General features: G+C 43.6%; 1 protein-coding gene across 18 annotated transcripts in view; it reads right to left on the bottom strand.

Moving 5' to 3' along the window:
• The window catches only part of PPIP5K1 (diphosphoinositol pentakisphosphate kinase 1), a 239,242-nt gene that overhangs the window by 14,354 nt on the left and 201,677 nt on the right, over positions 1-23,211 (bottom strand). For 9 of the 18 annotated variants that reach the window (XM_040342509.1, XM_040342514.1, XM_040342513.1 and 6 more), the window contains 2 exons: positions 21,680-21,859; positions 8,231-8,368 (listed from right to left, as the gene is read on the bottom strand). In XM_040342509.1, the coding sequence (XP_040198443.1) occupies positions 8,231-8,368; positions 21,680-21,859 (318 nt within the window). The remainder of the gene's footprint in view (positions 1-8,230; positions 8,369-21,679; positions 21,860-23,211) is intronic. The other 9 variants (XM_040342517.1, XM_040342521.1, XM_040342523.1 and 6 more) reach the window with 1 other exon arrangement.

Below are 23,211 nucleotides of genomic sequence, written 5' to 3'. Positions count from 1 at the left end.
ATTCCTTCTTACGTCCAACTGGTAGAACTTTGTAAACGTGTGGACCGAAGACCAGGTTGCCGCCTTGCAAACTTGAGCCATAGAGATCTGGTGGTGTGCTGCCCAGGAGGCGCCCATGGCCCTAGTAGAATGAGCCTTTAATGATAACGGAGGAGGCAACCCCTTCAAGCCGTAGGCCTGAGTGATTAACCGTTTAATCCACCTCGAGATGGTGGATTTTGCAGCTGCCTGCCCCTTTTTGGGCCCATCCGGTAAAATGAACAACACATCTGTTTTCCGGATCTTCTCTGTAGCTTTAAGATAGGCCTTCATGGCCCTGACAATATCCAAGGTATGCAGCAACCCTTCCTTTTTGGAAGTAGGTTTAGGAAAGAAGGATGGTAATACCAAATCCTGGTTTAGATGAAAACTGGATATAACCTTTGGTAGGAAGGAAGGATGAGGGCGGAGAACGACCTTGTCCTTATGTAAAATAAGATATGGTTCCTTACAGGATAAGGCTGCCAGTTCCGATACTCTCCTGGCGGAAACCATGGCAACCAAAAATACTAACTTCCTTGTCAGTAAAACCAAAGGAATTTCAGCCAACGGCTCAAAAGGTTGTTTCTGTAAACTTGACAGAACAAGATTTAAATCCCACGGACCAAGTGGGGATTTAACTGGAGGATTAATACGTAAGACCCCTTGAATGAAGGTCTTAACTAGCGAGTGGGTGGCCAGCGGCCGCTGAAACCACACTGACAAAGCTGAAATCTGTCCCTTGATTGTGCTTAATGCCAGTCCATTATCCACTCCTAGCTGGAGAAAACTTAATACTCTATCGATGGTAAATTTGCGAGAAAGCCATCGCTTGGACTCACACCAGCCTACATAGGCCTTCCAGACCCTGTAATAAATCACCCTAGAGACCGGTTTCCTGGCTCCGATTAGGGTAGAGATTACTTTCTGAGACAGACCTCTACCCCTGAGAATCAGGGATTCAGCTTCCAGGCCATCAAATTTAGATGCCGTAAGGCAGGGTGGAGGATCGGACCTTGCGATAGCAGGTCTGGCCGTAGAGGAAGAGTCCAAGGGTCTCCCACTACCATCCTTAGGATTAGTGAATACCATGCCCTTCTGGGCCATGCTGGAGCTACCAGGATGACTGGTATGTGCTCCACCCTGATCCTGCGCAGCAGGCGGGGTAGTAACTGGAGCGGGGGAAATGCATAAAGAAGTTTGAACTGATGCCAAGGGCAAACTAACGCATCGGTTCCGCAGGCCCTGGGATCCCTTGAGCGGGACATGAACCTGTCTAGCTTCTTGTTCAGTCTCGATGCCATGATATCCACGTCCGGCACTCCCCATTTCTGGCAGTGTGTCTGAAAGACCTGTGGATGCAGAGACCACTCCCCCGGCAACAGAGTCTGGCGACTTAAGAAGTCCGCCTGTAGGTTGTCCACTCCGGGAATGAATATAGCCGATATGCAGGGCACATGGGCTTCTGCCCACAAGAAAATCAAGCTCACTTCTTTCTGAGCGGCTTGACTCTTGGTTCCCCCTTGGTGATTTATATATGTCACTGCCGTGGCATTGTCCGATTGTATTCTCACCGGGAACCCCTGTAGTTTGGACGTCCAAGCCCTGAGGGCTAGTCGAGCAGCTCTGAGCTCCAAGATATTGATGGGCAACTGCTTCTCTGCCGCTGCCCAAGTGCCCTGGCGAGTGCAACCATCCAAAATTGCTCCCCAGCCCATCAGGCTGGCGTCTGTGGTTACTATCTTCCAGGTCACAGGACTGAAAGTCTTTCCCTTCAGGAGATTCTGAGGGTTTAACCACCAAGATAGACTTTGCCGCACTCTTGGTGAGAGTGGCAAAGGAATTTCTAAGGCCTGAGGCCTCTTGCTCCATGCTGACAGGATGGCTGCCTGCAGGATGCGAGTGTGGCTCTGAGCGTACGGAACCGCCTCGAATGTGGCCACCATCTTGCCTAGTAGTCGCATACATAGGTGAACAGTTGGCCTATTCTTTCTTAGAACTATTTGTATTAGCTCCTTGATGGCCTTGACCTTTAATAGGGGTAGGAACACCTTTTGTTGTTCTGTATCCAATCTCATGCCGAGATATTCCAGCTGCCTTGTGGGCAGGAATGCTGACTTGTCTCGATTTAGGACCCAGCCGAACCTCTCGAGGTACTGAACCATGAGGGCCACTGCTCGTTCCAGGCCAGGAGATGAGTGGTCTACGACCAAGAGGTCGTCCAGGTAAGCCAGGACCGTGACCCCTTGGGTCCTTAGATTGGCTAGGATTGGGGCTAGGACCTTCGTGAATACCCGGGGGGCCGTAGCCAACCCGAAGGGGAGCGCCACAAATTGGAAATGACGCTGAGCCACCGCGAAGCGTAGAAATACTTGATGTGGCTGAAAAATTGGCACATGAAGGTAAGCATCCTTTATGTCTATGGACGCCATGAAGTCGTCCTTCTGGAGCACGGCGACAGCTGACCGAATAGTTTCCATCCGGAATGAGCGGACCTTTAGGTACGCATTTACTCCCTTTAAGTCCAAGATTGGCCTGACATCGCCGTTGGGCTTTGGGATAATAAACAGGTTGGAGTAGAACCCCAATCCCTGTTCCCGGACTGGTACTTCTACTATCACCTTCTGGCATAGCAGATGATTCAATGCCGCCATCAATGCGGCTCTTTTCACAGGGTCGCCTGGTACTCTTGACTCCTGGTAATGAGGAGGAGGGAATTTTAGAAATTCTAGTTTGTAGCCCGTGGTCACGGAAGACCGTACCCAGCAGTCGGGAATGCTGGCCTCCCAAACCTCTGCAAAGAGACGCAGCCTTCCCCCCACCATCGTGGGTGGGGGCGCCCCTTCATAAGGCCGACTTGGGGGCTGGCTTCGCAGGCTTGCGGTACCACTGCTTCTTGCCCCCCGTGGCTTGGCCCTGCGGCTTATTGTTAAATCCTGATCTTGCAGGAGGCCGTCGATACTGCTTGGTATTAGAGGGCCCCTGCCCCGGGGAGGGCTGGCGCTTAAATGCGGGCCCTCTGGCCTTCTTCTTGACTGGCAAGAAAGTGCTTTTGCCGCTTGATATAGTCTGAATATATCTATCCAGATCTTCTCCGAAGAGACGTCCTCCATGGAAGGGAAACCCTACCAGGAGTTTTTTGCACGGGGGCTCAGCCTCCCAATTCTTTAACCATAAGAGCCTTCTCATATGGATTAGAAATAAGGATAAACGTGACGCCTGCTGGATGGAGTCCTTGATAGCATCCACCGTAAAGCGTATAGCCCTGGGTATATCCGAAAATTCCTCTGCCTGTTGGGCAGGGATCAGTTTAAGCATTTGCTTAGTCTTATCTGATAATGCTTGGGCAACTCCAATAGCAGCCACAGCGGGCTGAACTATCGCCCCTGCTGAAGTAAAGGAGGCCTTAAGTAATGTTTCCAAGCGTTTATCAACCGGATCCTTAAACACCTGTAAGTTTTCTACAGGGCAAGTTAAAGATCTGTTCACACAGGAGATGGCTGCGTCCACCGCCGGGGGCGCCCACCTTTTGGAGAATTTCTCCTCCATAGGATATAAAACAGAGATTTTTTTAGGTGGTAAAAAGACTATCTGGCTTGATCCAATCCTGAAATATGACATCCTCGAGTAGAGGATGGACCGGAAAAACTGCGTTGCTTTGAGGCGCTCTTAATGAGCCTAAAGCTGAAACCGCCGATACTTGAGGTTCTGGTATGGGTAACTTAAATGCCTCATGGACCATGTCCGTTAAAGCTTGAACCCACAAACTTTCCCCTTGGGAGGTTGACTAGACTCCTCAGTATCCGGATCCTCGATCTCTGAACCACCCTGGTCCAAAACGTCAGGATTATCCAATTCCCCTAGGGAAAGGATCTCTGAGTCTGAGGGTTCCTGCTCGGGTGACGGAGACCTAGTCCGCTTTCTACCCGATATAGCCTTAGCTATTCTTTTTGCCATTCTTTTCTCTAGTTCTCCTAAAGAAACAGCAAGCACCCTCTCAGTGACAAAGCCGGGGTTGGACTGAACTGGACCAGCCCCAGCACCAGATCCCCCCAGGTCCCATCAGGGCGTGCCCTGATATGTCCTGTGGGGAGAGCAGTGGCATAGCCGTGTCTGAGCCCTCGGATTTTGCGGGGGAATCCCCACCCTTTGTACCCTCTGACCCAGAAGCCATGGTACAATACCGAGGTACACCTGCTATCACCCAGCCACAGACGTAGCTAAGGGGATCTGCCGGTTTGGGAACGATAGAAACTAACGCCCAAACTGAGAAGGGAGATCAGAAGTACTTTCCCTTTTTCTTCTTCCTTTTTTTTATATCTTTTTTTTTGAAGAGGAAAAGAAAAATACTCTGTCTCCTAATAAGTATTGCCAATAGCCATCTGCTGAAAAAAAGGAAAAGGAAACCTATCTGTAGGTTTGACAGTCTATTCTTTAGAAAACGACTGTAATCTTTCCTTCCGCCACTGGGTGTCCTCAGCGAGCTCCGCTCTGCGTCCTCCTCCTCTGTAACTCAGGAAGACACTGAGCTTTTGGCAGCTACTGGAAGGGCCTCCCCTTCCTATATGTAAATCGCCGCCCACAGGGATGCGCCCCCACCCCAGCCAATGGCGCGAAAAAACGTTCATATCTCGGGCACGCGCGCGCGCCCGTCGGCGGGGGCCATCGCACATGGAGGAGGACGGAGCGGCGCAGCACCCAGGCAGGTAAGCCCTCAGGTAGGTCACAGACCTCCTCTTAGCATGGGAAACACGGCTCCTGTATTTCACAGAGATCCCACACCTAGCACAGCAGACCCAGCTAAACAACACTTAACAGGGAGGACACCAATCACTGGGGGAAAAACATTTGAATCATCCTGTCTCTGACCATAGACATAGTGATTCCTTGCCAATGCAGAGCATACCCAGGCATGACCCCCTGTGCACCTCCCTCCAGGGAATCTGCTAAGAACCAAGTTCCGCAGGCTCCCCAATACTTACCTGCTCCATGCCGCAGGACTTTTGCACAGCAAGAGGTCCAATCATACCCCATCTCCGTGGGTGGCGTCTAGACCTTCAGGCCCTGGGTTCCTATGAAGGAGCCACTGTCCTGGGCCCATATAGCACCCTGGCAAACAGGAGCTTTAGATGCCCAAGGTTCTAAGTCCTGGGCCCAGGGTCCAGCTCTCTAAAAAGAGAAGCGTTATGGGCAAACCCCATGGCTTTGGGGTCCGGATACTGTCCACTTTAGCACTGAGGCCGTTGGACAGATCCGGTTAGCCTGCCTTGATCCCAAGGATGTGGAGGCAAAGCTAAACCATGACCAACACCTAAGACACTGGCGAAAAAACTGAGGTACTCCTCCTATGGGAGGGGGTTATATAGGGAGGGGCACTTCCTGTTTGAGATTGCCAGTGTCCATCACCTGAAGGTACTCCATATAACCCACATAGTAATGAATATGCCGCTCTGTGTCCCGTAATGTACGAGAAAGAAAAATAGGCAGTACGGCTGGCCACCCAAACCCCTGGCTGCTTGCAGCCAAAGTCATTTAGTGGTGGTATTGCTACTGCCACTAAAATGCAGCTTGTTGCATATTGTAAACAAGCTGATAGGTGGTGGGAATTCTGGGTGACATCAATAGCAAATATGGTCATCATCATATTTGGTTAATATCACCTAGGTTTCCTGGTACTGTATTGACATTCCAGCAGTGCTGGGGAACTGTAATTTATGACAGGAGTAGCAGTGAAATATGGATCATTGCAACACAGAGCATTCTGTAGATAATCAGGGCATCATTCGTGATCGACGTTGGATCTACATCAATGGATGAGGTGACCGATTTTAGATTTACATTGTGGGACATTAACTTTTAATAAAGAGCTTTTTACAGTGTGGGTGTTTTTATTTGCCATTAAATTTTTTTGTGAATGAGTAACAAGGCACAGTCATGGCTCATTCATGTAGGGGAGAAGAACAGGATATCGAGGGGCCTCCTTGTACTAAGGAGCTTACATTCTGATAAATCACCTGCAGTCTTCTACAGGGATGTCACAAATGATGCCCTTGTCCCCATCAACATAGGAACAAAGTAATTTGCTGGGAGGAAAGCTTTACATTCCCCCTGCAAGGTGCCCTTCCAATGTTAATGGCATATGGCCTGGTATAGTTCAGGGGAGATATGGGGGGGGGGGTCACACGCTCACCAACACCCCTTTTTCCTGACTAGCCAGGCTACATGTCTGGATAAGGGTATGGAGTTCTAATGAAATACAAGAATGTCCATACAGTGTTAACATATGGAAAACATTATTAGTTGCACAAATAACATGCATTCTAATACCAACCTGCATTACATTAATACATGATTTTTTATCTTGCAATATCAAATAAATGAACAAGCTCCATTCGCTTCCCAGCTGTTAATAATAGTCATTGATTGACTGCTTCGATAATTTCTGGTTCGTACCAAAACGAGGTGCAGGAAATCCACGTTCCATGCGCTTTTCCAGTACTGAGTACCAAATGCACCGGGTGTGTAATCTGCTGCGGGTATCAATAGATTCCTAACAACACCCCAAACAGATCACAAATGCAGTGCATTTGCCTGCACCAGATTGCCTGGCACAGCAGTAAAATGTAATCTGGTTGTAGTGCATGTTTTAAAAGTAGCACATGCACCTCTTTTGGAGCGATCCAGTGCAATACCAGCCTATTCAAATGAATGGCTGAAAATCGCATCGCACTGAACCCCCAAATTCTGGTCTGAACCAAAATTAAAACCCCCTTTATAACCAAAATTACTCAAAGGGAATACGTTAATACAAGACTGCAGCTGTGCCTTACTACAATAAATGTTAACAGTTTTCCTACAGTATTTTCTGTGAATATTAGACTTCATGCATCAAAAGTATCATTTCTAACCTGCATTAGGAAAAGTATAGGTACAAGCAGATTCATTTTATTGACAATACCAACACTTTTAGCAAATGTTCTATAATATTTTGTTAATTTTTTTAACTTCAGGCAAACAGCCAAAAAACACAGTTGAAATACACACGGGAAGTTATACAAGTGGGAGGAGAGACTGTGTCCTAATCAAAAGAACCCGACACCATCACCCTTTAGATCGCTATAAACAAAAAATGGAAAAAAGAAACCCCAAGTCTCCGATAGGGGAGCCTGGAGAAGGGGGATGTTAGAGTGTTTGATGTTAACCACCAGGCTCAATATTTTGTATTCTATATACTCATGTGGATCTAATTTTAATGAGGACAATTGTGTTTTGAATATTAATAAAGATGTATTGTTTCTTTTTAAATATCATTTCCATTGTGTGCATTCAAAGATCCCCTAACTCCAGACTCCCCTATCGGAAACTTGGGGTTTATTTTTCCCTATTTTTTGTTCATAAAATACAGGAAGTTGTTTTTACCACCGAAGGATTTGCATTGCTGTCCATCTATTTACAAATCACATAGCCCTGTCAAAAAACTGACCTGTTTTTTTCTACTGAATTTAAGCAGTTCCCATCCCCACCTCTAGCTTGTGACTGGAGAGTGAAGGAGCAGCAGTATACCAATGTTGTAATCCCTCTCCTCCTGTCAGCTTGTTCAATGTCAGCACAGACTGGCTCAAACTACCAGTCTCCTCAATCTATTGCACAGGAGATTACAATAGGCTGATGCAAAATAGATTAAAATAATTACCATATTTGCATTTAAAATTACATAAAATTAATTTTATAATGAATACAATACAGTAACTGTTAGTTTTTAACTTTTTAGTTTCTTTATGCATGGAGTTTAGCTTTAAAATCATACAAAACCAAAAAGAAGAAATATAGAAACAGAAAACTGACAGCAGAAAAAAAGACCAAGAGGTCCATCGAGTCTGCCTATTTCTTTTTTTTTTTCTTTTATACAGGTTTTGTATTTTGTTTTTAAATGTGGGTACTTTTTGTCTGAGTATAGATCTATGTTTGTCCCAAAGCATTTTTGAAACCACTTACTGTTGACTGACTTTGGACCTTTTAACCTTTTTAGTAACATGATCCTTTTAAAGATTAGTTTTGAAATTTACTCCAGTTAGTTTGAAGTCATTTCCATGTGTTATAACATGGTATATAAAGAGTGCTGACTGGCATGAGATCCTTTAAGGGAACACATTGTCCTGTTTTGTTACAGCTAGCCATCAGCGTAAAGATTTAATACATAATGTTACTGTACCTGAAGAGCCTCTTGAATGGGTTTCATCAAACTGTTTACATACAGCAGACAAGAATTCATTGACTTGTCGGAGAGACAAAGAATTGTGCAGAGTCTCCAGTGGATAAATAGTGGGAACCATAGAGCACCCCTCAAAACCTGTCAAAATCAAAAAAACACTAAAATATTAACACAGTCCCACATACATTTATACCAACAGAAAATAAAGTATATTCAATTTATAAAATCAAAAGGTAAACACTTTTTTTTAAATAGAATCTTAATTTAAAATCCACAATGGAAAAAAAGCAGCACCTCCAATATTTTTTTTTATATAGGGTCACGAGAGTGATAAAAATCATTGTATGTTATAGCTCATCCACCAGTGGAATAAAATACCTTATTTAAAGTAATGGCTTATTTTAAAACAAATGGTATTGTATTGAAGTGCAAACTAAGAAAAATCCTTTTTTGTCTTTTCTATACTAACAGACTACTGAATCAGGCAAAAAATAAACACAAAAGACAGAAAGTCCTCACCTTGGGGCTATTTGTATTACCTTAGCTCTTTACGTTGTACACATTTTTGTGTCCAGCTTAACCAGTGGTAGAGCCTCTAATCCAGCACCAGCCTGAATGCTAGGAATGGACTACTCCCTCAACAGCTACTGCTTACCAAAGAAGAACCTTGTGAATGCGAATATACAATTACTTCAAGCAGAACGTTCATCTGATACAGAAACTCTGGTATACTACAGAGAAACTTTGAGGAAGTAGTATATTAAAAAATGAAATATTTAAAGGTGAAGGATCTTCTCAGTTAATACTAAGAAAGCTAAAGAAAAAAGTTAAACATGAAATTACTGAAGGAAAAAAAAAATGGTAGACGTTACATTCCACTGAAAAGGGAATTCTTAATTTTGCATGGCGTGGGTTGGGTTGGGCCCTGATTGCTCCCTCCTTCTGGGCCAGAACAAGAGGTTCTGTCTGGCTGCTCATAACCAACATGTGTACCCTCAAATTTTTTTTGGAGCAGGGGGCCTCAAACTATGGCCCGCATGCGGCCCGCCGAGGACCTTTATCCGGCCCACCGCATGCGGGGCCGGTTGCAACACACAGAGGTAGACTGCTGTGTCACGGAGCTCACTGAAAAGTTTGGGCGCGCTGTGATAAAAGTCTGTCTATCACATGAGCTAATCTAGGAGGAGGGCAGGACTTATCACATTGCGCTCAAACTTTTCAGTGAGCTCCTGCCACAGCAGGAGATCAAGATGCACACACTGACTGGTGAGGCATTGTTTGGAACAGTAAGGCTGCAATGGTGAGGGGGGCTTGTAATGATGGTGGGGGGGATGCAATTGTGAGGGGGGCTTGTAATGATGGTGAGGGGGGCTGCAATGTTGAAGGGGCCTGTAATGATGGTGAGGGGGGCTGCAATGGTGAGGGGGGCTTGTAATGATGGTGAGGGGAATGCAAAGGTGAGGGGGGCTTGTAATGATGGTGAGGGGGGGGCTTGCAATGATGGTGAGGGGGGGCTTGCAATGATGGTGAGGGGGGGCTTGCAATGATGGTGAGGGGGGCTTGAAATGAGGGCACAGTAAGGCGGCAGTGACTGGAGGGTGCAATTAGAGCACAGTAAGGCTGCAATGATGGTGAGGCGGCAATGATAGGCACGGTGAGGCAGCAATGATGGGCACGGGTTGGGGGACTTTCAGTTTTTTTGTTGGCGAGGGGGGCTGCAATGTTGAAGGGGGCTTGTAATGATGGTGAGGGGGGCTGCAATGGTGAGGGGGGCTTGTAATGATGGTGAGGGGAATGCAAAGGTGAGGGGGGCTTGTAATGATGGTGAGGGGGGGGGCTTGCCATGATGGTGAGGGGGGGCTTGCAATGATTGAAGGACCCGGCCCTCTAACGGTCTGAGGGACAGTGAACTGGCCCACTGTTTAAAAAGTTTGAGGACCCCTGTTTTGGAGTATATACAGTAAATGGTCTGCTACTCTGTTGCATTAAAAGACACAGGGCCGGATTCAGGTAGGAGATACGACGGCGTATCTCCAGATACGCCGTTGCATCTCTGAGTTACGGCATCGTATCTATGTGCCTGATTCATAGAATCAGTAACGCATTGATTTCCCTAAGATCCGACTGGCGTAAGTGTCTTACACCGTCGTATCTTAGGCTGCATATTTACGCTGGCCGCTAGGTGGCGCTTCTGTCGATTTACGTGAGGAATATGCTAATTAGGTAGATAAGCCGATTCACAAACGTACGTACGCCCGGCGCTATTTTTTACGTCGTTTACATTAGGCTTTTTCGCCGTAAGGTTGCTCCTGCTATTATGAGGCGTACGCAATGTTAAGTATGGACGTCGTTCCCGCGTTGAATTTTGAAATTTTTACATCATTTGCGTAAGTCGTTCGCGAATAGGGCTGTACGTAAGTTACGTTCACGTCTAAAGCATTGACGATTTGCGGCGGAATTTCGAGCATGTGCACTGGGATTCTTTTACGAACGGCGCATGAGTGGGGTCACACTAAATTTAAATAAAACACACCCACATCATCCAAATTTGAATTAGGCGGGCTTACGCCGGAGCACATACGCTACGCCGTCGTAACTTAGGGCGCAAGTTCTTTCTGAATACGGAACTTGCGCCCTAATTTACGGCGGCGTAACGTATCGGAGATACGTTACGCCCGCACAACATTACGCAGGGCTACCTGAATCTATAGCCCATACTCTACCCAACATTAAAGAATCTGCTTACCTTGAGGTAGCACATCTTTTGCAAACAATTCAACATTATTCAAATCTGACACATAATCCAATAGCTCCATAATGATGTAAATACCATTGCCAATGTAATTCTACAGTACATGCTCCTCCAAATTAATAATGCATCTAAATGACCACACTATCAGATATATCAACATTATCCATGGGTGATTTTTTGAAGACGCTTTCGTTAAGATCCAGCTAACATTCCTATCATACATGCATTCGACTCCACCGGTACCTCAGATCTTGGCAGGTCCCATTATTATCAAATACATACAAACATAAGTCCTCAGAGGTGTCTTGTTATATTGGTGGGTGTTTTATTTAATCAAATCACATGGTATGCAGCCAGTTTCAAAAGTGGAAGATGCCCCACCCAAATCATGTTTTTTTCTTCTCAGTTAGCATTATTTCACAAAAGACAATGCACTGAAAACAATGGCCCAGATTCAAGAAGCACTTGCGCCCGCGCAACCATAGGTTACGCAGCGCAAGTGCTTACTTGCTCCGGTGTAACGAGTGCTCCTGATTCAGGAACCTCGTTACACCGACTGCAGGCTAAAATCTGCGCGGCATAAGGTTCTTATGCCTTGCAGATTTTAGGCTGCATTCTTGCGGGGGCCGCTCCCATTGTGCATCAGCGTGTAGTATGCAAATTGCATACTACCAGTGATTCACAAGCTTGCGCGGGCCCCGCGCAAGCCAGGTACGGAGTTTCCGTACGGCTACTTTTAGCGCAAGGCTGCCCCTTCTAATAGTAGGGGCAGCCAATGCTAAAGTATAGCCGGCCTTCCCACGCCGTGAAATTTGAATTTCACGGCGTTTGCGTAAGTGAAACGTGAATGGCGCTGGACGCCATTCACGTTCACTTAGAAGCAAATGACGTCCTTGCGACGTCATTTGCCGCAATGCACGTCGGGAAAGTTTCCCGACGGAGCATGCGCTGTACGCTCGGCGCGGGAGCGCGCCTAATTTAAATGATTCCCGCCCCCGGCGGGATCATTTAACTTGCACGCGCTTACAGCGGGCAAATTTGCCGGCGCGCCCTCGCAATTCATTGAGCTACTGCTCCATGAATCAAGGGCAGCGCAAAATATTTGCGGGGGCGCAGGGCAAAATCGTTGCCCTGCTCCCCCACAAATATCGCGCAATTCTACTTGAATCTGGGCCAATGCTGCCAGCCAGACCCTGCTTCTCCTCCTCCAATGCATCTACCCTGGAAGGGTGATATTGTTCAGATCTTGCAAGACACCTTTGAGGAGTCCTCATGTTTGTATCTATTTGATCTTCCATGGGGGCTAAATATATTCTTAAAAAAATGGGATAAAGTAGGATACTATTGCTGACCTTGATTTTTGAAAAAGAAGCTCTGATGAACTGGCAGGAGGATCATCAGGGATTTACGAACTAGTAATCTATTTTACAGAAAATATCACCACAGATATCATATTATACTTTGACTTAATTTTGAATCACTAAATTATGATTTTTTTTTATGCCAGAGGAAGCTGGGCCATGGACATATTAAGAAATAAGACAGCAATGGCAAACTCTGTATTTCTTTCAGTATGTTTGCCAAGCTTGCTCAAGTGAATTGGAAGTACGGTATATAGGTTCAGATTTACTCAATTCCTATCATGACTATAAGTGAGGGATAATCCACCAGGAAAGGCCAATTGGGCGAAGTCCTGCACCATTCAAAATGAAGAAAATATGTTTACAGCAGAGCTGCAAAGAACTAATCAAATCACATGAAAAAAGTATACTGTATTTTTCTTTTTTTTTTTACACATTAACCATACTTAACTCTCAAAACCTGTGTTTACGATGCTTCAGTTTATGAATGGAGAGGAGCTTCTCTCCATTCATTTTAGCTGAGGCTGCAGAGAAAGGGACTGGGGAATCTGTGTCCTTAGTCCCTTTCCCTGTCTCAAAGGGTAGATGTCAGGGGTCTGTTAAGACCTCCAATATCTCACCAAAGATCCCCCAACAGGGATGATAAAAAAAAAAATTGCAATAAATAAAAAAAATGAACTTTAAAAAATAATAAAAATGTAAATAAAAACACACAGACACTCCACCCAAAAAACATAAAAAATACTGCCACTGTCACATGACATTAAAAAAAAGTATCGGTAATCGGTATCGGAGAGTGCTTGAAAAAAAAAAAAAAGTATCGGTACTTGTACTCGGTCTGAAAAAAAAGTGGTATCGGGACAACCCTACTTTTTATGTGAATTCCCTGCTTGAATAAAGGAAGCAAATACTCCATATATTAAAGAACTGTACTTGGATGCTGTCTACCTAGTCAGATAAAAAATATATAATGTTTATATTATTTAAATACTTACACAAAAGGAAAGTCAAATAATGACATTTTTGTGCATTATTGGTAAACCCTGGTAAAGTTTATAGCAACCTATCAGAATAAATCTTCTTATGATATGACAATAAATACAAATTTGATTCCAATGAGTTGCTGTACTTTTCTCTATACACTGTCTGACAATTAGTTTTGTTTTATATACAGTAAATTGTATAATATTCATACTATTAATTCTAGATTATCAAATTAGCTGCCTATGACAACACACATTTCATTCTTAGTCTATCCCTGGCACCCTGGTCCCTTTATAGGTGACTAAAGTACCATTCCATTTTCACACAGTGAAACAAAATGGTTAGAGAAAAAATGAATAAAATCTCCATTGAATAAGTTTAATAAGTCAAATGAACAAATTAATTAGAATCCAACACTTAACATCTGGACTAAAGGCAGGGAAGATCATTTTTATATTTACTATTCTCCAAAAATGTATCATTTGCAGCACACTGAAACCTAGGTGTTGTCATTGAGACTAAACTAAACAGCAGACTGATATTAGGCAACTCATTTAAGATAATTAAATTGTGATAACACTGCAAACTCCAATAAACCAAAACACTATATATGGGAGCAGCGCTTATAATTGTCGATCCAAAATGCTGAAAAATGAACAAAAAGTCCTTCTGTAAGCAAGAAGTGTTCAAATGTTCTAAAGGCCATATTCAGTAATATTTGTTTTTCCATGAGGTGATGTCACAGTAGTGATTGTTATTTCAAGAAGCAAACCTCTACATTTCATCACATTTGGACACTTATTGTTTACAAAAGGATTTTTTTGTGAACATTCAGCATGTTGGATGGATAGTTACAAGTGCTACTCTCATATATAGTGTTTTGAGTTCATTTCAGATAAAATAGCTCTCAGGCAGTCTATATTGTGTTGTTATGTCCCCCTATTATGATGGAAAGAACCTGCAAACGTGCTTACCTAGCAAATTTACTAGAAAAGTAAAACAAAAACTATGGAAAAGTACTCACAAACATTAGATGATCACCGCCTGATCAAGTTTCAAAAACTGAATGTTAGGTGACAAACAGGTTGGGAGGTAGCACAGACTCGCCACACTAGCAGATAAAAGGGAAAAGGCCATCATCTGGGTTGATGATGGCCTGGCGTGGAATGATACACAATGAAATATGCAACTCCAAGTGATACTGTAGCCAAAACTTTTGTTTTGTATAGAATAGGGTGGCGTTAGTACCCTCTGTCAGTTTTTATTGCCGTGATTTTTCTTACTTCTTGTCCTGGTGACCAGACAGTGAGATTAAGTTTTCCCAACAGAAACATGACAGAAGATCTAAAAATATGGCAACTACCTTAAAGGAGAAGTCCAGCCTGAGCTTGTTTGGCTGGGCTTCTCCTATGGGTCACAGGAGAGCAATTTGTTTTGCACTGCTGTGACTCATTTTAAGCAGAGGGTGGTCTGAAGTCTGTTCTCTGCTAACGTCAATGGAATCAGTACAGGCACCTCGTCAACACGACAAAGTCTGGATCCGCCAGGTGCCTGGACTGATATCGATCTCAGCCTCTCAGCGAGCCGCTAAAACACAGATGGCCCGCTCCCCACCCCTCCACAGCTCAGCGCTCCAGTGAGCGCGGGGTGCAAAGCGTAGAGCCGCTGACTGACAGTCAGCAGCTCTCTGCTCGGGGAGCTGAGAGAGCCAAGCCATTGGCAGGGTTTGATCACTCGGTTCTCAGTGAAGAGGCGGCGGGGGGCTGATGGTGCATCCACCTAGGTAAGTATGATTATGGGGAAAAAAAAATACCATACTTCTATTTTAACTACTTTAAAAGGGGCATGACATATATACATTTTGCAGTAGCTGTGAGATCAGCTAGTACAAAAAAATAAAATAAAATGTAATCAAAAGTTTATAGTAGCCTTGCCTTATTCAGAGCAAACACTTTACATTTTCATCACATTACTATACATGTTAAGTAGGAAAGCTTATTTGCCTAGCATTTAAACTAGCCTGTCCTGCAAAAGTAACCAAAGAACAAAATCTCAGCACATTGTGTTAAAGCGGAGGTCCACCCATTTTTTTTTTTTAAGCCAGCATCTACAAATACTGCAGCTGCTGACTTTTAAAAAATGGACACTTACCTGTCCAGCGCGCCACCGATGTCAGCAGACGAGGCTGAGCAATTGCTCAGTCCTCAGCGGCTTCCGCCACCATCCTCGGTGAGGGAATCAGGAATTGAAGCGTTGCAGCTTCACTGCCCGATTCTCTACTGCGCATGCGCGAGGATCGTGGCGCGCCGTCACTGGTCCCCGCTCTCTCCTAGGAACAGTGTTTCCCAGAAGAGCGCGGGGGGGGGGGGGGTTGGTGTGACTAGGCTGAACTCCCGCGGGAGTCAGAAACCGGAAGTGGTGCAAATACCCGTCTCAGACAGGTATCTGCACCCTCCTCCCCCCTGAAAGGTGCCAACTGTGACACCGGAGAGGGGGAGGGATCCAAAAAGCAAAGGTTCCCTTTTTGTGTGAACCTCTGCTTTAAGCTACTGGGAGCCTTGAAATGTAGACATGAGACATGCACAAACATTACCAAAAATGAAAAGAACAGTTTTGAAGACAAATGACAAATGACCTGTTTGCATTATACAGAATTATGCACCATATTATTCTTCTATGCACCAAACAACAACTGACTGCACATGTAACGGTTTATCTCGTCTTCATTTGTTTGCAGTGAAACACACATTTATATGGAGCATTAATATTTTACCAGTAAACAGAACGACTTCCATACGCACAAACTGAATCCAAGCTGGCACATTTGTACCAGTACACAAAAACACCCATATGATGTAGAGAAAATAAAACAAAACAAATTCACAGTTGATTGGGGAAGTTCAACTGCAGTAACAAACAGTAGATTAAATATGTAAAATCATTTTGTAGTATGTGCGAGGGGAAATAAATGGATTTGCACGTACATCACAACATACACAAAAATGCTATTATTGAAATAATTTTTCATAATGTCATGCTGTTTTGCACATGCAACTGGTCTATTTTATAGGTACCAAGTCATCATAAGTGCGCCAAAGTCCTTTACCTATCATTTTAAAATGCAGACAACTGCTGACAAGCATACAATTAAGTTTGTTCAGCTGCAAATTTATGGAAAACGGGGTTATTGCTTTCAAATGTCAGAAAATCTGGTGATTGCAACTGCAAATTTTCCCCATAAGCTCAAAATGATGACATTGTATGACTTTTTTTTCACAAGAAAGATGACATTGTATGAGTTTACCCGTAATTGCTAATCATGTTTATATGTGTGTAAATAACTAGTAGAATGCTGGCAAGCAATCTTTGCCAACACCAAAAAGCCAGTTGAAATGTTGTCTGCCTTGGATTTGTTCAGTCTTGATATACTGTACATTGGTGTACATGTGTATTTATATACACATAAAATCTCTTTTGTAAGACTGAAACCTGCATTTCCGTAACTGCTGGTGGCATTCTGTACTGTAGGTTTCCCACCAACATCTTTAAACATAAAAATGACCCATTCTTTAATAATGATTTCATTATTGTGAGTAAATATGTATTTGAGTAAAAAGTATGTTTTTCTACAGAAAATAAAGAATTAAAAAGGTAATTTAGGTAAGGAATATAATGATATGCATGCAGTAAGAGACAGTAAAACTCCCACAAGCTAAAAGGCAAGCCAGTCAATGTTTTACTAAAAGCTATACAATAAACATTGCACTAAAATTAGAAAGTTCACTAAACATGCCTTAAAGCTGACCATAATCTGGTCTTTTATTCAGCCCTTGGCTTTTTGTATTACTGCAAAGAACCTGTCATGTGTTTAGATATTCCTCTCCTGCATGAAAAGCAGGGGATCCAGATCACCAATTTTCTGACAAGAGAGACTGGAATGAAACAAATGATCTACAGCAATGCCTGGAAGCACAGAACAGGTAGTCTGCGATACTTGCACACATCTAAATATTTAATGTTTATTGCAGTATACATTAACCACTTGCCGACCAGCTAACAACGATATACGTCGGCAGAATTGCATGGCTGCGAAAAGCTATGATTAAGCACTGAGCCTCAGTGTGAAACGCGTCGGCTTGCAACTGGTTTTCTGTGGCATGTATTTTGTGATTTGATTTTACAATAAAAGGAACAATTTTTTTGGAGTGCGGCCGTCCAAACCTTTCCCTTCATTTTTGCATGGAGCTGTGGTCTGACCCCGCTCCCTTTCTCTCCTCATTGGCTGAATGACTTCGACAGCAGCGGTGCTGTCTCAGCCAATGAAGAGGCGAGTCCCGGGCAGCCGAGACAATCCTACAACGTTACTAGATCTAGATGGGGCTCAGGTAAGTATTAGAGGGGTGGAGGGGGGCTGCTGCACACAGAAGGCTTTTTATCTTGGTGCATAAAATGCATGAAGATAAAAAACCTTCTACCTTTACAATCATCTTAAGGCCGACTCAATTGTCAATAGGTTTACCTTTCTGCTTGTTAGCATCATAATATATATTCTATTTTGGGGGACAAAAGAAAACCTTTGTTTAGGTAGTATTGTCTTGAAAATATAGCTTTCTATATATCTTTTATATATTCCATACTGATATATCAAAATCAATCAGAAATGGGATTTCCGTCTATTTTTACCAGGTTTGTTTTAAAACATCTAGTGTCATTGTAAATAAATGGTGCAAACTATCATGTGAGTATTTAGAATTACACTAAAATGGTGTTTTTGGTACAAAGCATGGCATGTTATTTATAAATTAATTCAAAGCTGAACTCAAGGAATTAGACAAAACTATACACAGTACAGGGGTGCCCCACTGCAAGGGTTAAACACTTGTAAAGACTAGGGGTGCAGGGGAAACCATATTAGCTTATCTCACTCTTTGGGCAGTCCCTCAGCCTCATCACATACGGGTTAGGGCAACTGACCATCTATTGTCTGCGAGGAGGCAAGCTTGTGACCAAGGCCCAAAATGCCTTTGAGAGGATGCTGCATTGGACCATTCCCATGGAAGGAGCCTATCAGAGCCCAGAATAAGAGAAGTATTACACCCTATCCCTGCACTCCTAAACCAAATGAGTACTTCACCATTCCAGTGCAGGGAACCCCACCGTATAGAGTAGATTTTGACTAATTCCTTTAAAGGTATTTTTGAATGAACAAAGCAAACTAAAATGGAAAAAAAGTTTAGTAATTAATGGTAAAATGGAAAAAAAATAGCAATGAAGTAATGGTGAAGGGAAGGAAACTGATGAGCCAATTAGGACTGATTACATACAGTGATTGTACACATTTTTTTTTTTTAACAAACATGTTCTACTTACTTGCTCTGTGCAAGCACAGAGCAGCCCCAAACCTCCTCTTAGGCCCCTTTCACACTGGGGTTTTTTTCAGGCGTTTTTCAGGCGCTTGGGCGTTAAAAAAAAGCCTGTAAAGCGCCTGAAAGAAGCCTCATCTGCAATCCCAATGTGAAAGCACAAGTGCTTTCAGAGCCCTTTCACACTGCCAGCTCCCCGAAAATTGGTTGAGTCTGGAGAAAAGTTGTGCAGGAAGATCGTATGGGGTGATACCATATTTTATTATACCTTTTCATGTAAAAACACTGAAGAAATGACACTTTGCTACAATATAAAGTAGTGAGTGTACAGTTTGTATAACAGTGTAAATTTGCGGTCTCCTCAAAATAACTCAACTCACAGCCATTAATGTCTAAACCACTGGCAACATTAGGAGTATAGCCCTAACTGAAAATGTCAACATTTGGCCCAATTAGCCATTTTCCCATCTCAGTGACTTGTTAGTGTTAGAAGGTCTCAGGTATGTTAAATTTGGTGTTATCACTCTCACTCTCTCATACTGGTCACTGGAAGTTCAACATGGCACCTCATGGCAAAGAACTCTCTGAGGATCTGGAAAAAAAAAAATTGTTGCTCCATATAAAGATGGCATAGACTATAAGAAGATTGCCAAGACCCTGAAACTGAGCTGCAGCATGGTGGCCAAGACCATACAGCGGTTTAACAGGACAGGTTCCACTCAGAACAGGCCTCACCATGGTCGACCAAAGAAGTTGAGAGCACGTGCTCAGCGTCATATCCAGAGGTTGTCTTTGGGAAATAGATGTATGAGTGCTGCCAGCATTGCTGCAGAGGTTGAAGGGGTGGCGGATCAGCCTGTCAGCGCTAAGACCATACGCTGCACACTGCATCAAATTGGTCTGCATGGCTGTCGTCCCAGAAGGAAGCCTCTTCTAAAGATGATGCACAAGAAAGCCTGCAAACAGTTTGCTGAAGACAAGCAGACTAAGGACATGGATTACTGGAACCATGTCCTGTGGTCTGATGAGACCAAGATGAACTTATTTGGTTGAGATGATGTCAAGCATGTGTGGCAGCAACCAGATGAGGAGTACAAAGACAAGTGCGTCTTGCCTACAGTCAACCATGGTGGTGGGAGTGTTATGGTCTGGGGCTGCATGAGTGCAATGAGCTACAGTACATTGAGTTACAGTATGTACTGTGACATACTGAAGCAGAGCATGATCCCCTCCCTTCAGATACTGGGCTGCAGGGCAGTATTCCAACATAATGACCCCAAACACACCGCCAAGACAACCACTGCCTTGCTAAAGAAGCTGAGGGTAAATATGATGGACTAGCCAAGCATGTCTCCAGACCTAAACCCTATTGAGTATCTATGGGAAATCCTCAAATAGAAGGTGGAGGAGCGCAAGGTCTCTAACATCCACCAGCTATGTGATGTCATCATGGAAGAGTGGAAGAGGACTCCAATGGCAACCTGTGAAGCTCTGGTGAACTCCATTCCCAAGAGGGTTAAGGCAGTGCTGGAAAATAAAGGTGGTCACACAAAATATTAACACTTTGGGCCCAATTTGGACATTTTGACTTTGTGGTGTACACAAATTTGTTGTTGGCAGTTTAGACATTAAAAGGAGAAGTCCAGCCTGAGCTTTTTAGGCTGGGCTTCTCCAATGGGTCACAGGAGTGTAATTCGTTTTGAACTCCTGTGAGCTGTTTTCAGCGGAGAACGGTCTGAAGTCCGCTCTCTGCTGATGTCACTGCAATCAGTCGAGGCAGCACGCCATCCCGACTTAGGAAATCTGGATACGCCAGCTGCCTGGACTGATGGCAGTCTCAGCCTCTCAACGAGCCGCTGAGATTCTGAGACGGCCGCACCCCGCCCCTCCTTAGCTCAGTGCTCCAATGAGCGTGGAGGAGCAGAGCAGGAGAGATGCTGACAGGCAGCAGTTCTCCGCTCGGGGAGGTGAGAAAATTGAGCCATCAGCCATGTTTGGTGGCTTGGTTCTCAGTGAAGAGGCGGCGGGGGACAGATACAGCATCAGTCCTAGGTAAGAATAAATAGGAGGAATAAAAAAAAGCATACTTCTCTTTTAATGGCTGTGAGCAGAGTTATTTTGAGGGGACAGCAAATGTACACAGTTATACAAGCTGTACACTCACTACTTTACATTGTAGCAAAGTGTCATTTCTTCAGTGTTGTCACATGAAAAGATATAATAAAATATTTACAAAAATGTGAGGGTGTACTCACTTTTGTGAGATACTTTATATCTTGGAGACCTGTAACAGAGACCTCAATATCCAAGCTCCACCCTCCTGCTGCTGCTTTTAAAAAAGGTAGCCAACTTTGGTGCTGGAGTTCTCATACATTCCATATCACAGACAAGGCACCACATGTGACATCCCCTTGCTAAATTTGCAATGGAGATTGTGTAAAGTGCTAAAAGAAGGAATTCTATTGAAGTGTCACCAAGGGATGCAACAAAATGTCTGACTGAACTGAAAAAAATGTAAACGTAATTTTAGCTGAACATAAGTTTAGCTTTAGACCGTCTTCTTTCAATACTTTGTGTTACCATTTTTTGGGCTGTTTTAGCTTTTTGGAGGCTATGTTCATACCTAATCAATCTAGCAATTTACACGTGACCTACAGACTAAAACACATAGAAATAAAAAATAAAATAAAAAATTAAAACTGCCTGCCATATTTCTTCATTACACACAGCAACCAAGCAAAGCTCATGAGGTGCAAACTTAGAATCTGAGCAGCCAAATATGACTGAATGCAACAGAAAATGCACAAAAAGCAAACCACTGCAGAATGATTGAGGCAGGTTAATAACCAAACAGACATTTAAAAAGGCAGTTGCCTGAAACTGTAGCGCAGTTTGGAATTATTTCTCAGCGCACTTAGCATTCCATAAAGCAGACAGTAAAACTGTCCCTGCCATATTAGCAGAGGGCACAGCGTCAAGCGTGCAGTACCGTAGAGGCACTCCAAATCGTCCTGGCCCGAAATCAGCCAGTTCTTGAAGAGACGCAGGTGGTAGGAGCACTGTTGCAGGTGGTGGGCCATGGCCCCATCCAGACAGATGTTCCGAGTCTGAGGGTAGTCAGAGGAAAAGCAGCGCAGCAGCTGGGTGACCTCGTGGTCTTCCAGGCATTCTATAGGAAAGTGGCCCACAACAAGCGACAAGGAAAAAGAAAAAGCGTGAGGATGACGAGATGAAAAGAAGGGAGAAAAAAAAAAGCAAAATAAACATGTGATGAAGCATCTTGAAATGTGTCAAACACACGATGGAAGATCCTGATAAATCATGCTAGAAAGAAAAATAAATGTTAACAGCTTATGCCACAGAGGCTTTGGAAATATATTACCCTGCTTGTTTTGGATTACAGGTTCTAGCGAACACTTAAATAAAGCTAATGCAGAATTAAATCATATCTATCGGCTCATTCTGATGAGAGGTGAGCTGTGTCTTGTAGGTGCAGCTCACAGCACTGCATTTCCCGAGAAGCTTATGCCGCGTACACACGACCATTTTTAATGGTCTCGAAAAAACAAAGTTTTTTTCAAACCGATTATTGTTAAGCCTGCTTTGCCTACACACGATCGTTAAAAAAAAAATGCTCTAGCAAAGCGCGGTGACGTACAACACGTACGATGGCACTATAAAGGGGAAGTTCCATTCGGATGGCGCCACCCTTGGGGCTGCTTTAGCGGATTTTGTGTTAGTAAAAGACGATTCACGCTTTTCTGTCTGTTACAGCGTGATGAATGTGCTTACTCCATTCCGAATGGTAGTTTTACCAGAACGAGCGCTCCCGTCTCATAACTTGCTTCTGAGCATGCGCGTTATTTTCACATCGTTAAAGCCTACACACGACCATTTTTTACGACGTTAAAAACGACAACGTGAAAAACGACGCAAAAATTTAGAGCATGTTCTAAATTTTTAACGTCGTGAAAAATGCTCTGTAGCCCACACACGATTGTTTTTAATGACATTAAAAAAAAGTTTTTTTTTTTACATTGTGAAAAACGGTCATGTGTACGCGGCATTAGGTGTGTTTTTCTTAAAGAATAAGGGTCGATGTCCATAGCTGTGATCACTTGCATTGTGTAGGAACAACAGCAGCCAAAACCCATCTAAATGTTCAGAAAATGGAATTGTGGCTGCACAATGCAGCTCATCACTCATCTAAATGAGCCCCACAAACTAGATATTGCTGTGAATAATGTTATCTGCCATTATACACTAATTAGAAAACAATTCTCACTCAGTTTAAAGAAGACATTGTGCTAAACAAACACATCTCTATTAGCTTACGCTTTAAACAAAACACGTCTGTTGTAGTTTAATGGATTACGATAAAATATCTCTTAATGTTGAAGTATATCCTGTGCTATTTATTCATTGGCTTTTAATTTTAGACTGTTTTTCAAGACACTAGAAAAATACTTTCTACTTGATGATTATCTTCATTACAGTGTGCTGTATTTAGCTGCCATTTGT

Source organism: Rana temporaria, chromosome 3 (genome assembly GCF_905171775.1).
Source record: "Rana temporaria chromosome 3, aRanTem1.1, whole genome shotgun sequence".
Classification (NCBI taxonomy): Eukaryota; Metazoa; Chordata; class Amphibia; order Anura; family Ranidae; genus Rana; species Rana temporaria.
The sequence above is the reverse complement of the archived record's forward strand: the minus strand, read 5'-3'. Positions and strand labels throughout refer to the sequence as shown.